At 39.6% G+C, this 15,732-nt stretch overlaps 1 protein-coding gene across 1 annotated transcript in view; it reads right to left on the bottom strand.

Annotated features, from left to right (window-relative positions):
• Positions 1-15,732, bottom strand: part of gnal (guanine nucleotide binding protein (G protein), alpha activating activity polypeptide, olfactory type) — a 108,707-nt gene that overhangs the window by 63,694 nt on the left and 29,281 nt on the right. Inside the window, exon 5 of the mRNA XM_017452842.3 lies at positions 13,354-13,451. Within this exon, the coding sequence (XP_017308331.1) occupies positions 13,354-13,451 (98 nt within the window). The remainder of the gene's footprint in view (positions 1-13,353; positions 13,452-15,732) is intronic.

Raw genomic sequence — 15,732 nt, forward strand, 5'->3', positions numbered from 1 at the left:
ATTAACAGGGGCGTGGCTGGCCGAAATGGCGGCCATGTAAACCCTGACTGTAGAAGGAGTCCACCCCACTGAGAAACATTCTTGTAAGAACTCCAGGACTGTAGCTATTGTGCAGTTCACTTGGTCTACAGTGGATCACTGCAGATGCGAAACTCCCAAGGAGTGCCATCTAGCAGGGATATTATCACTGAGAACCATATTTGAGCTGGCCAATAAGGTGCTACTAGCAGCAGACATAGACTGTCTTGGCGAACTCTCGCTAGAATTTGTGGGAGCAGAGCGATCGAGGGAAAAGCATACAGATGTGACCTCGGCCACATGTGCACCATGGCGTCCAGCTCTAATTGTGCGGGAGGAGTATGGGCAAACCACAGCAGGCCTCGTGTTGTTCCCTCGGAGGCGAACACATGCAGTCCCACTTGGCCAAACCTCCGCCATATGGACTCCACCACTTGTGGATGGAGCCACCAATCCCTGGGCCTCAGCCCCTGCCTCAACAGGATGTCTACCCCCACATTCCAGTGGTCCAGAATGTACATTGGACTCACTGACAAAATGTTCCCTCTGCCCAGAGAGGAATTAGTTGCACTTGCCTGAACAGGGGGTGTGGACATAATCTTCCCTGTTGGTCAATATATGAGACCACCGCTGTGTTGTCTGTAAACACCTGGTGACCTCTCAATTGAGGAAGAAGGAATTTCAGTGCTAGAAATATGGCCCACATTTCTAGGCAATTTATATGCCATTCCAGATGAGGGCCGCTCCAGAGACCGTGAGCTGGACAGCTCTCCAAGACCGCGTCCCAGCCCGTGAGGGAGGTGTCTGTCATTACCGTCTTGCGCTAAGGAGACACCCGTAGAGTGTGACCCAAGGCTAGAAACCGGGGACACTCAAATTCTCAGAGCACAGTGACACTGATTACTCTCAGAGGTTTCGTCCTTGGGCGAAACCCCCAACTTCTCAGCCACCACTGAAACTGTCTCCTGTGCAATAGGCCCAATGGTATGATGTTGGCTGCCCATAAGCAACAATAGTCTCCCATAGAGCCTGGAGGGGATGCCAAGATCCAGCTTTATCTTGCTCAATGATGATAGGATTGACCCTACGCATGTTGGGGATAGAAATGTCCTCATCGTAGTAGAATCCTTATAACCCCTAGAAAAGTTGTCCACTGCACTGGAGAAAGCATACTTTCAAACAACCTGATCCCCAAGCTCTTCATGCGGGCGAGAACAACATCTCGATGTTGAACTGCCAGTTCCCTGGATCGTGCTAGAATTAACTAGTCATCCAGGTAGGTTAGTACACGGATGCCCTGGAGTCACAATGGAGCCAGAATGACATCCATGCACTTTGTGAAGGTGCGAGGGGATAAAGCTAGCATGTGGAAATATGCACCTTTTAGATCTATCGTCACAAACCAGTCCTCAAACTGAACCCGTGGAAAGATAAGAACGATCAGTGTACTGTATCTTTACAGACTGAACAGTTGCTACTCTTGATTATGATTGGTGAGGAATTATTTAATAAAGACGTTTGAATTAAACCCCACCTTGTAGCATTAGCATTATTATTAATTTACTCTGCCCGACGCTGCTGTGGCTACACGAGCATGTCACAGTCGCAGGTTCAGGTCATTTTGAGTGATCAATAAAAGATGGCAGTTTGTGAGATAGGGAAGTTGAAGCAGATGATGTAGTGTTCATTTCCTGATATTTACATCTGGTTGTGTTAAACAACTTATGGCTTTTTGTTTGAACCCACCAATTTTTTCAAGTAATAACAAACATTGGAACATGTGAGTGATAGGTGTTTCTTTCTGCCCAGGTGTGCCCTGTTAAATTGATTGCTTAAAGAATTAATAGCTCTGAATGTCTCCTCTTGGTTTGAGCCTTAGGTTTCATCTCCGAGGACTGCATTTGTTGTTTAAAAGGATATACCAACATGAAGACCAGACAGCTGTCTATGGGAGAAAAGCAAGCCATTTTGAAGCTGAGAAAAAAAATCTGAAAATCTATCACAGCCATTGCATAAGAATTGGGCATAGCCAATGCAACAATTTGGAATGTCTGGAAAAAGAAAGAAACCTAACAACCAGACATGGAACAGGTCGGACAAGGAAAACAACAGCAGTTGATTACAGAAACATTGTGAGACCTGTGAAGAAGACCTCCTACCTCAACACTCTCCTGAAGGCTTACGTTCCCTCACGCAATCTGCGATCAATCAATGACTGACGCTTAGTAGTGCCTACTCAGCGTGGCTCAAGATTCCTTTCCAGAACCTTCACAGTATCTGTCCCTCAGTGGTGGAATGAACTTCCAACCTCAATCTGGACCACAGAATCTGTCACTATCTTCAAAAAACAGCTAAAGACCAACCTCTTCCGTGAACAAGTAACCAACCCCTAAAAAAAAAAAAAAAAAAAATTACTCTGGCACTTACACCTCTACTCTGCACACTTTGCTTCTTCTAGAACTCAATTAATAGATCTTGTATGGTAGCCCTACTTGTATTGTTCTCTGCTTGATATATCGCTTTGCTTGTAGTTTCTCATTTGTAAGTCGCTTTGGATAAAAGAGTCTGCTAAATTAATAATGTAAATGTAAGAAAAACCCCAAAACAGCAGTCACTAACAACTCTAACAACTTACAACAAATCACTAACAACTTTCACATGGCAGGGGTAAAGGTAACATAATCCACCATTCAAAGAAGACTTCAAGTGCAGAAATACAGAGGCCATACCACAAGCTGTAAACCCTTCATGAGCAGTATGAATCAGAAGGCCAGATTGTAATTCATAAAGAAATACAAAGACGCACCACAAAAGTTCTGGAACCTCTATCAAAGTGATGGAAATGTTAAAGTGTGGTGAAAGAATGGATCTGCTCATTATCCAAAACATAGAAACAGAAAAGACAAGCATGTTCATGGCTTGGCTTGCATGGCTAGTGTCATGGCTTGGTCTGCATGGCTATTTCTGGAATGGGCTCATTAATCTTTATTAATGATGTCATCAGAATGAATTAAAAAGTCTACAGACACAATTTGTCTTCCAATTTACAAAGAAATTCATACGATCTTATTGGGAGGAACTTAATCATGCACTTCATCAAGGAATCTGGAACACAAGGTGTGGGACACCCTGGATGGGGGTCCCAAACCATCACAGGGCACAATTGCACAACCATTCATACACTACGGACAGTTTGGAAATGCCAGTCAGCCTACAACGCATGTCTTTGGACCAGGAGAGGAAACCGGAGTACCCTGAGGAACCCTCAGAGGCACAGGGAGAACAAACTCCGTGCACACCGGGCGACGGTGTGCTACCGTGCTCCCCTTATATACTCTATGTATATAAGTATATGTATAATAGGTTGATTGATACTACTCTTATACCACACACACACACACACACACACACACACACACACAAACATATGGATGGTTCTTAAACAATGAACAGTTACGGCTTGAACATTAACATGCCTTGTGAGAATGAGTACACACACTGTTATCAATGTAGATATTGAATGCAGTGGCTAATGTGGATTATTGTTATGTGTGTTGAGAATTAATGCACAAACTATCATATAACTGCCTTTTTACTGACTTTGTATTACTTCTCACGTACAACATTTGTGTACAATTTAGAGAACTTTTTAATTATTCACATTCTCCCTCTACAAATTCCAACCTATTCAAAAAGCCCCTAGGCCTCGTGTACACCTCTGGTTTGTATGTATTAGGGATGTCACGAGAACCGATACTTTGGTACCAACATTCTTAAAACGTGACGGTACTTGTTTTTCTGGAGTAGCATTGGAACCGGTTCTAATGGAGGTACCGAGGTTGCAATTCTTCCGGACCTGATGGGGGCAGCAAATACACTCAAGTGTTTTAGTCGGTCCACAAGTGGTGAAGAAGAAGAACAACAACAACTACAAGCACACGGGAAAAACTACAGAAGTTTATCTCCACTGCTACTAGTTCAGAGGAAAGGTGGTTTGGAATATGGAAATACTTCGCATTCGAGGCGGATGACAACATACATATAATTGATTCTGTGAAGCCGGTGTGCAAAACGATGCTATCGTTCATTTCAAACAAAGCGTGGAAACACCTGGAATTTGGCGAAGCACCTGAAAGACGGTCCTATATTATGTTTGTTTGAGGCAGCTGGTATTGTAGCCGTGAAACTAGCTAACGTTATGCTCCATGTAATGTTTGTGATAGCCAGTTATTTGTTAACGACGCTAACACATTGCAGTATTATAAACTACCTCCTAATGGGCCACAATGCACCGCTATTCTGCCCGTGTCCTGTCAGCAAAATGTACCCTAATGTCACTAATAATTATTCAAATGTTCATGCTTTTAATAAATCTTTTTGGCCTGCCACCATATCAGTGAATTTAAACTAATGCTTGCATTCAGAGTATAAGGGGGGTGTGTGTGTGTGTGTGTGTGTGTGTGTGTGTGTGTGTGTGTGTGTGTGTGTGCGTGCATGTGTGTGCATGTGTGTATGCGTGGGTTTAGGAGTGCTGCACCTCCACTGTAGCCTCCACTCATTGGCAGACAGTGTTTGATAACAAAAATCTCTCTCTCTCTAAATCAATCTCTCTCTCTCTCTCTCTCTCTCTCTCTCTCTCTCTCTCTCTGCCAGTATCAGCCAGAGGAGGATGTCCTCCAGGAGAGTTTTTTATTTTTTTATACCACACCATGGTATCGACTTTGGTATCGAGTATCATGTACTTTTGGTGGTATCGGTACCGACTACTAGATTTTTGGTATTGTGACATCCCTAGTATGTATCTATGGCAGCTAGCTATGTGTTTATTCTATGTCTCACAGACTGCAGAACAGTGTGCTCTCTGTAGTCAGGGTGAGCAGGACCAGGCACTTATCAGCCTGAAACATCTACAATACTTCCTACTGGAGTGAACTTGAGAAAGGAACAGACTTTTGTGCTGTACTATTTTTCAGAGGGTTGGAAAGAAATACTTGAATCAAACATTCAGAGGTTTCACAAATATATTGGAATATTTATGCTTGACAAATTGTACAGTTATTTAGGTTAAAGAAGCAGGTAAATGCAAGAGGTCACAGGAAATCAGGAAGCTTCTTAAGCATCTGAAGAGACATAAAGAAAGCCAAGTACTGACACAAGATCAAACATGAACAATTGTGTGAATAAAAATGCAGCTCATTAACAAGCAGACTATGGTTTTTCTATTGTATTAGAGCACATCTGACTTTGTACCCTGCATGCTCCAATAGCCTGGAATGTGTTGCCAGATATAGCCTTCAATCAATTCATGCACAGAGACATATTACTAGACCTAAGAGACTCAGAGAGAGGGGGGGAGAGAGTGCATTAATATTCTGTATTGGTCACTACTGAGTGCCTGTGGGCTAGTTTGGTATTGATATAGCCATGCTCTTTGACACAGCAACTTGAAATAATCAGGCAGTGTTTAAGTCCAGGTTTCAAAAATTTATCACGCCACAAAAAATGAAAGTTCTAGGCCTGGCTATGACTCAAGTAAACTTGACAGAAAAATATCAGCTTTTTTAGTTCACACAATTCCATCAGGCAAGCTGAAAACAGCTTGAATCTTCAAACATTACACGGTGGTGGGATGGGGAGAAATTTATTTTAAAATATTATTTAATAACATACTCTTAACTTTTCTTGTATTATGTGCATGTTCTCTGTGGAAATTATACTAATTTGATCAAAAAGTGAACAAAAAATAATTTAAAATTAGTGTCAACACTATAAAAAGTTTAAAAGACCTTTTTTTTTTTTAACCTGGACTCAGCTTGTAACTTCATATGGTAGGGTGGACAGGGTTATATTTTTTCCATACTTTTTTTCATTAAAATAATTTGTATGTATGAAGAGCAAGCAAGACTAATAGGCAATCTCTGACCAATAAAGATTGTTATTAATACAAATTCATATGGATTTTTACAGATTTTTAAAATAGATATATTATATAGTTAATATGGACAAAATGAGACTGGCTGAATTAGTAGACAAAAAAAGAATGGGTTTTTTCATAAAGTAATAGTACTAGAATTACTTTTCAGTATGGTAAAAATCACCTATGGTGATACTCATGCACACATCAAAGCACAATTACGTTGGAGTAGTGTTGTTAATGCAGTCATTAACATAAAAGAACTGATGATAAAATTTTACAATATTCAACTCGACCAATATGCTCATGAAGTCTATTAATGAGGCTTCACTGCTGCACTTTTGTTCCCTCTCATTCTCAGGGGCAAACAACATCAGATCTGATGTAAGCAAGTCCCCCTGGGAGGGATATAAACAAACAACAATGCAGTTGTGAACGAAGTGCTCCAATCTTAAGTGCCTACTTAGATTACAACTAAGCTATATTATCCTATCATTAAACAGTCAAATAAACATAAGTAATTTCATGTAATATTAACATAATATTTAATGTTAATTTACAATCTAATTAGTAAAACAATCCCAAATAGCCTGAATGAAAACTAAAGGCACTAAATCTAGGAAATTTTTAAATACACATTTTAGATCTATGGCTATTCAGTGAAATATGGAGTTAAGATATTCATTCATTCATTCATTCATTCATCTTCAGTAAGCGTTTATCATGGTCAGGGTCACAGTGGATCCGGAGACTATCTCAGCAACATGGAGGCCAGAATACACACAGGATGGGGTGGCAACCTAGTGCAAGGCACCATGCAAACATTCATTCACACCTAAGGTGAATTTATTGAAGTCAATCCACCTATCAGTATGTTTTTGGGAGGTGGGAGAAAACGAGAGAACCTGTAGGAAAATCGTGTAGACATGGGGAGAACATGCACAGAACTTCTGCAAGGAGAGTAGATCGAGTTCAGGACTGAGGACCCTGGAGATTCGAGGCAGCAAATCTACCCCTGTGCTACTGTGCCACCTAGATTTAGTACATGAAGATAATACTGTAAATCAATTCTTTTAGACATTTCCATTTTTGTATAGCCTCTGTAATGCATATTATTTTTCATGGTCATTGTCATGTAATATCAGAAAAGGAACTCTAGACTACAGTTCCCAGCAGCCATTGCACCTCACTGCATCACAGTCACATGACCACCTGCACCTGAATCACATTCATGTTAATGAGCACTTACAGTATCTCACAAAACTGAGTACACCCCTCACATTTTTGTAAATATTTGATTATATCTTTTAACGTGACAACATTGAAGAAACTACACTTTGCTACAATGTAAAGTAGTGAGTGTACAGCTTGTATAACAGTGTAAATTTGCTGTCCCCTCAAAATAACTCAACACACAGCCATTAATGTCTAAACTGCTGGCAAAAAAAGTGAGTACACCCCTAAGTGAAAATGTCTAAATTGGGCCCAAAGTGTCAATATTTTGTGTGGCCACCATTATTTTCCAGCACTGCCTTTACCTTCTTGGGCATGGAGTTCACCAGAGCTTCACAGGTTGCCACTGGAGTCCTCTTCCACTCCTCCATGATGACATCACGGAGCTGGTGGATGTTAGAGACCTTGTGCTCCTCCACCTTCTGTTTGAGGATGCCCCACAGATGCTCAATAGGGTTTAGGTCTGGAGACATGCTTGGCCAGTACATCACCTTCACCCTCAGGTTCTTTAGCAAGGCAAAAGACGTTATCATGCTGGAATACTGCCCTGCGGCCCAGTCTCCGAAGGGAGGGGATCATGCTATGCTTCAGTATGTCACAGTACATGTTGGCATTCATGGTTCCCTCAATGAACTGTAGCTCCCCAGTGCCGGCAACACTCATGCAGCCCCAGACCATGACACTCCCATCACTATGCTTGATTGCAGGCAAGACACACTTGTCTTTGTACTCCTCACCTGGTTGCAGCCACACACGCTTGACACCATCTGAACCAAATAAGTTTATCTTGGTCTCATCAGACCACAGGACATGGTTCTAGTAATCCATGTCCTTAGTCTGCTTGTCTTCAGCAAACTGTTTGCGGGCTTTCTTGTGCATCATGTTTAGAAGAGGCTTCCTTCTGGGATGAAAGCCATGCAGACCAATTTGATGCAGTGTGCGGCGTATGGTCTGAGCACTGACAGGCTGACCCCCTACCCCTTCAACCTCTGCAGCAATGCTGGCAGCACTCATACGTCTATTTCCCAAACACAACTGGATATGACGCTGAGCACGTGCACTCAACTTCTTTGGTCAACCATGGCGAGGCCTGTTCTGAGTGGAACCTGTCCTGTTAAACTGCTGTATGATCTTGGCCACCATGCTGCAGCTCAGTGTCAGGGTCTTGGCAGTCTTCTTATAGCCTAGGCCATCTTTATGTAGAGCAAGAATTCTTTTTTCAGATCCTCAGAGAGTTCTTTGCCATGAGGTGCCATGTTGAACTTCCAGTGACCAGTATGAGGGAGCGTGAGAGCGATGACACCAAATTTAACACACCTGCTCCCCATTCACACCTGAGACCTTGTAACACTAACAAGTCACATGACACCGGGGAGGGAAAATTGCTAATTGGGCCCAATTTGGACATTTTCACTTAGGGGTGTACTCACTTTTGTCGCCAGCGGTTTAGACATTAATGGCTGTGTGTTGAGTTATTTTGAGGGGACAGCAAATGTACACAACTTCTGGATATGACGCATATTTACAGGTTATATAAGCTGTACACTCACTACTATACACTACAGCAAAGTGTCATTTCTTCAGTGTTGTCACATGAAAAGTTATAATCAAATATTTACAAAAATGTGAGGGGTGTACTCACTTTTGTGAGATACTGTATGTGTACTAGCCGTAGTTTTCACTGCACTCCTTGTCTTACGTTTGTCTTTCTCTGCCGTTGTTTCTGTCGTTGGGATTATGGTCTTTGCTTAATGTTTGTTCTTTGCCTTAGTTTTGGCCACAAGTTATATAGTTACTGTTTTGCATTAGTTTGTACTTTCAATTCAAATCTAATCTTGTAATTGCCTCTAAAACATGACAGTTATCCTTTTTATGCCCTTAACAGTTAAAGATATTTGAAAAGTAAAGAAAATTTAACATAAAAACACGAATACATATAGTACACAGAGTAGCAAAGGCTGCTCTAGATTATACAGCATATCTTGATGAATCTCTACAAGGCCGAAGCAAAAATTTTAACCACCACCCTTCAATACAGTTTGGCATATACACAACATCTTCTCAAAGACTCTGGGTGTAGAATAATGTCTGACATACAGTAGCACATAGGCTAACACTCTATATTTCTTGGATACAAAGCGTCTAAGCCTGTTTATAGTGTGTTATAGTTGGTGAAAAATAGACAACATGCTGTTGGTTAAGCGCTGTTACAAAGCAGCCCAGTTATGAGCTATGCACATGCTATATTCTGGCAAATGTTTGTGTGTGTGTGTGTGTGTGTGTGTGTGTGTGTGTGTGTGTGTGTATCAACATATGTATATTGTGAATGTGCATTCAAAGATACATCCTCCACATAATGGGAAATTTCCTGGGAGAAACAAGGTATGACGTTTATCTTATGTCATGCTTGAAAAGACACAATATGCGTGCCGTTTCATAGATTAGGAAATGACAGTTTGTACATATTTCATGGTGTGTCTGTGTGTGTGTGTGTGTGTGTGTGTGTGTGTGTGTGTCTGTGTGTGTGTCTGTACTGTAGGCAAACTGAAAGTATGTGAGCTACCAACAAAGCACAAATGTTCTTGGAGCACATATGCTTCAAACTAGACAGTGCAGTTTTGTTGCTGGGATGTAGAAAAGATTGATGTCCCCCCCAGTATACATTTCACACTCAGTGATTAACAATACCTAATCATGCTCAGACAGGATAACAATCAAATTATTTTTAGAAAAAAGTTTTTTCCTCTCAATTAGTTTGACTCATTTTCCAAAAACAGTATTAGCTGGTGTGTGGTGGGCATTCTGGCACGCTATGGCTTCATCCAAGTGGATGCTAAGGCATCTTAAAATATGTAATGAAAGTAGACTGGCATATGTATTACGCATTATGGATCGCGCAAACTGATTTTAATATCAAGATACTGTACGTGTTGGTTTAGTGGAGGGGAGCGCATTATGAGGTGTGAGATTGACTTTCCTATGGGAACACCGGTAACACAACCCCAGGGACAACAGGTTATGATACAACAGTTGTTTCACTCTCTGGTAGAAGTAAACACTCCTATAGTGGCACCACCTAAAGGGCATGGTAATCTTCCCCTCCACTGAAACAACGCAAACTGCGATGTTCCTACCTGTCAAGTGCATGGAGGAACACGTCATTGAAAGCCAAAAGCAAAGCCTAAATGCAGTCGCATTCCCTGTTGTTTTCTCTATCATAGAGTTTTTGAATTTCCACAAATACTGCACACACACACACACACACACACACACACACACACACACACACCTGTCATTGAGGGGATCCACATCTGCAGAGATTTTGTGTATTTTTCATACATACTGTGTATAATAATAATGATGGAGATCAAATAATCAAGATAACAAAATATATTGGGAAATGTAACTAATTAAAATCTCAGCGTATTATTCAGTTATTCATGTTAATTCACGTTATTTGAATTATCCAGGAAGTACATTCAATCTATTTGATATGAAGTCACAGCTCTGTGAAAAAGTATTAAGTGATTTCTTCTGTTTGATCTCATACTAAATAGTTTTAGATCTTCAAACAAAATACAACATAAAACAAAGGCAACCTGAGTATACACACAATACAGTTTTTATTTGTTTATTTATTTTTTATTGAAGCAAAAAAGTATGTGTGAAATGAAGGCAATGAATGAATGAATGCAAGCAACACCCATCACCCATGTGAAAAACTAATTGCCCCCTTAAACTTAAAACTCTGTTTGTGCCACCTTTAGCAGCAACAACTGCAGCCAAATGCTTTCAATAACTGGAGATCAATCCTTAATTTATTTATAGGACTAGGATTTACTCCTATGCTTTGGATCTTTGTCTTGCTGCATAATCCAGTTGCTCTCGAGTTTCAACTTATGGACAGAAGACCAGATATTCTCCTTTAGGATTGCTCCTTTAGGATTCAATTGCTGCAAGTTGCCCAGGCCCTGATGCAGCAAAGCATCCCCACACATCACACTTCCACCACCATGCTGACCGTATGATATTCTTTTTGTGGAATTCTTTGTTTGGTCTACACTTTGTTTTGTCTTCCAAACAGTTCCACTTTCGAATCAGTCCACAGAACATTCTCCCAAATGGTTTGAGGATAATCAAGGTGCGTTTTGTCAAAATTCAGTTGAGCGTTCTGGGTTAGCAGTGGTTTTTGCCTCTCCACTCTTCCATGGATGTGATGTTTCCCAGTGTCTTTCTGATAGTGGAAGGAACAGTGACCTTTATTGATGCAAAAGTGGCCTGTAGGTCCTTTGATGTTGTCCTTGGCTCTTTTGTGACTTGCTGGATGAGTCGCTGCTGTGCTCTGGGAGGAATTTTGGAAGGTCAGCCACTTCTGGGGAGGTTTACTACAGTGCCGAGTTTTTTTCCATATGGAGATAATGGCTCTCACTGTGGTTCTTTGGGGTCCCAGAACCACATGAACTGATGTATTTCAATCACCTTCTTCCTCATCATTTCTGGAATTTCTTTAAATTTTGGCATAGTGTGTTACTGGCAAGACCTTTAAACCAACTTCATGCTGTTCATGCTATTTAAGTGTTGATTTGATTGAAAATGGCCGGCATTAATCTGGACTGGTTGCTTCTAGGTCAGCTGAACCCCATTATGAATGCATTTGGGGAATTAGTAACTACGGGGCAAATACATTTTCAAACAGGCCCAGTTGGTATTGGATAACTTTTTTCTGTTTACTCATGTTGCCTTTGTTTTATCTTTGATTTCGTTTTAATCTCTGAAACAATTTGGTATGAGATATACACAAAAACAGAAGAAATCAGGATGGGGCAATTAATTTTTTACAGTACTGTACAAGGGTGGGAAATAAGTCTGGACCCACTGATGACGTGGAGGTTTAAAATAAAAGCTTATTGAATTGCTATATAATTATAGTTTTGAGTCTTTTATTCTGCTTTAATCATTCAATTAATAACTAAATTAGTCATCAAGAGTTTAAGGAATTTGAACACAGATGCAAAGATTCTTACTTAAATTAATCTGAATATGCTTATATGGTATATGTCCATTATATGCAAATCTGTCACCTGATATTTCACTCCCATTCATTTCCAGCAGGAAGTGGCAGAATGTGTGAGGGATTACGGGATAGAGAACTTCAATCATTGTGTGGCAAGAAAAGTTCACTTTATGTAAATTACAAGCAGCAGACACATAGCGGTGACCAATAGGACAGAAGGCATTTTTCCTTTGTCTATATGCAATTGCATTCATTCACATTTTGCTGCCTACATATAGTTCCATCTGAAAGACACAGACGGAAAATAACGTTTTCTGAGGGTAAGACGTTTTAAGGGTTTTCCCATCTTCTATAACCCAAACTTAATGAATACAAAGACAAAAGTAAAAGAAATACAGCAAGGCAGAAAGTCTCCAGAAAGCAAGTTTCCAGCGCATATACTGTACAGCAACTGCCACAACCCTCTTCTTCCTCTCATGCAGGTTGCCGCTAATTTTGAGCATTTCAATTCTGTATTTTTAGATGCCTACTTAAAAAAAAAATAAAAATAGGATGCCACTGCAAATAGACAAAAATAAGTAAGGAATACTTTAATAATAAGTCTATCATAATTCATAAAAATATTTCACTTCGAATGCCTTTTTAGAACAACGTTTACAAGAGTAGCCTACTTGAATGAAAAGATAATTTGTCTGAAAGTCACGATTTCATGATTGACAGGTTCACTCAAGTCCTGCATTTTAGACAGATATACCCATCAAGCAGCAAGGCAATGGCAAGGATGGCAAAAGAGATGGATATGTACACCAAGTGTGCAGTTTTTTTTTTTGGATTGAATACTGTAAAGTTTCCATACACACCTTCTGTCAAGCTGTGATTCACTGCTACAACTCTCTAATTCTCCATGTAAACATACATATCCACATTTTACTTAATTTAAAACCACTGATCCACAGTATATACAGTAACTATCATTAAAAATCACATATATTGTATTTCTTATCTATTTATTTGTGATTATTACAATGCCACAACAGACTTACTGCCATTTCAGGATGTACAAAGCAAAGCAATGGTGAGTTAAGTAAAATGTTATGTATTTGATTAATTTCAGTCATGTCCAGTGTGAACAACTTATACAAATGAAGATCACATAAGAGGAAGAAGTACTTACTATTGGGCACAGTCGATGAGCTGGTACTCATTGGACCTTTCAAAGCAGGCCTTTACGCCCTCATCATCCCAAAGTTGTTTTGCATGCTCGAAAAATTCCTGTAAAACGAAAGGGGAAAAAGTCATGTAATTTACTCTATTGCAGCAAAATGTGTTATTTTTCAAGTTACTGACTTTTGATACTGATTTTTGTTGTTTGTGGCCAAAAAGGAAATTTCAAGAATCAAGTTAAACCAAGAAAAAATTAAACAGCACCAGAAAAAGAAAAAAGTTATTTTTTGGACCATTGCAATACACTTGGTTTAGAAAATATCTTTAATAGAGGCATATTTTAACAGAAGCCTAAACATGTATAGCTCAACATACAACTTTCATTTATATTTTACAGTCCATGCAGTTGGCAAGCTGGAGAAAAGAAGAGTTAAGTTTGTGGATAAAGAAACTTTTCTATTAATTACTCAAGCTTTCACTGCTCTTAACAGAATTCCACTTGATACACATATAAACACATGTTTATTCATCAGATTATGAATTAGCATGAGGTCTCTTTTCTCTTTGCTGGATTCATTTTACGGGGTGAGGTTTTCATCAAGGGCTCAGAGAAAGAAAGAGTAATGCATGAAGCAGGACAAATAAAAAGTGTTAGAGTGCATATAAGATGAAATACAAATATACCAAAAATGTTCATGCTTGTGTCTGCTAATAGAGTATTGTGCAAACGTCTTAGGCCTCTTATTTGTTGTTATAATAATAATAATAATAATAATAATAATAATAAAACATTTTAGATTTTCAAACATTACTTTTCCAAACAATTGGAAAATTGCTGCCCGGTGTGTGGAGTTTGCATGTTCTGCCCATGCTGTGGGGGTTTCCTCCGGGTACTCCGGTTTCCTCCCCCAGTCCAAAGACAAGCATGGTAGGCTGACTGGCATGTCCAAAGTGTCCATAGTGCATGAATGGGTGTGTGAATGTGTATGTGATTGTGCCCTGCGATGGATTGGCACCCTGTCCAGGGTGTACCCCGCCTTGTGCCCGATGCTACCTGGGATAGGCTCCAGGTTCCCCGTAACCCTGTAGGATAAGCAGTATAGAAAATGGATGGATGGATGGATAGAAAACATGTTTGTATTTCGGTAAAGAAGGTAACATATTACATTAAAAACCAAACAATTAATGCTGGCTGTCAGGATTCACCTGCAAAAACCTAAGTATTTGTGACAGTCAAATTCTCCAAGAGAACTGTGCCAGATTCTCCAAGTTGCTGAAACAAAATTAGCAGCCAATATTCCTATAAAACTGTATGCAGTGTGCTTGAGAATGACAAAGGGCTGTCATGACAAGTACTGTCTTAGAATTTATGTCAAAGTTAAGTTCTGAAAGCATTTTGCTTTACAGCATTTTTTTCTATGTGCCTTTATATGTAGACATTGGCACAGTTTTACACAGACACTGATATTTAAATTTATTACAGCAAAATATTAATTGATTAACTGATAACATAAAGCTGACAATGTTCATTTCTAATATGAAAAAACAAGTAATCACTGGAGTTTATTTCAAATTTACCTAATGCTAAATAACATTACAATTATGCTAAAGACCAAAAGAACTGAAGCAGGTCATTGAAGTTTGGCTCTGTACACCACCACAATCGAGTTGAAACGAAGCAATCAAGATGTGATTGAAGAGTAGGATTTCAGTTTTAATTTAAGGGGTTTAACAAAAACTGGATTAACCAGGAATTACAGCCTACAGTACCTCCATTTTCAAAGGCTCAAAAGTAATTGGACAAACTAACAATCATAAATATTAGGATCATTTTTAATATTTGGATGCAAATCCTTTGCAGTCAATGCTGCCTAAAATCTGATACCCATGGACATCATCAAATGCTGAGTTTCCTCACTTGAAATGTTTTGCCAGGCCTTTACTGCAGCTGCATTCAGTTGCTTGTTTGTGGGTCTATCTGCCTTCAGTTTTGTTTTCAGTAAATTCAGGCATTCTCAATTGGGCTGAGCTCATTGGACATTTAAGAACGTTTAATTTCTTTGCCTTAATAAGCTCTTGGGATATGCCTACTTTAGTTGACTTTTTGACTTGGCTAGATGTTTTGATGGCGTTTTTCTTCAACAATAAAAGAATTCTGTGATCGTCTGGATGGCCTGCATCACTTGTATTAACACCTTTTTGAACCGCGTTTTGAGAGTTCCTGTGAACAGCTACCAAATGCACTTGGAATCAGATCTTTTATCTCATTAATTTGTTACGAAATAACAAAGAAACAGGCCACACCTGTCCGTGAAAATGGAGGGACTATGTACAAAATGTCTGTAATTTGGTTAATGTAATATTTTTGTTAAACCCCTTGAATTAAAGC

Source organism: Ictalurus punctatus, chromosome 23 (genome assembly GCF_001660625.3).
Source record: "Ictalurus punctatus breed USDA103 chromosome 23, Coco_2.0, whole genome shotgun sequence".
In the NCBI taxonomy this organism is placed as follows: Eukaryota; Metazoa; Chordata; class Actinopteri; order Siluriformes; family Ictaluridae; genus Ictalurus; species Ictalurus punctatus.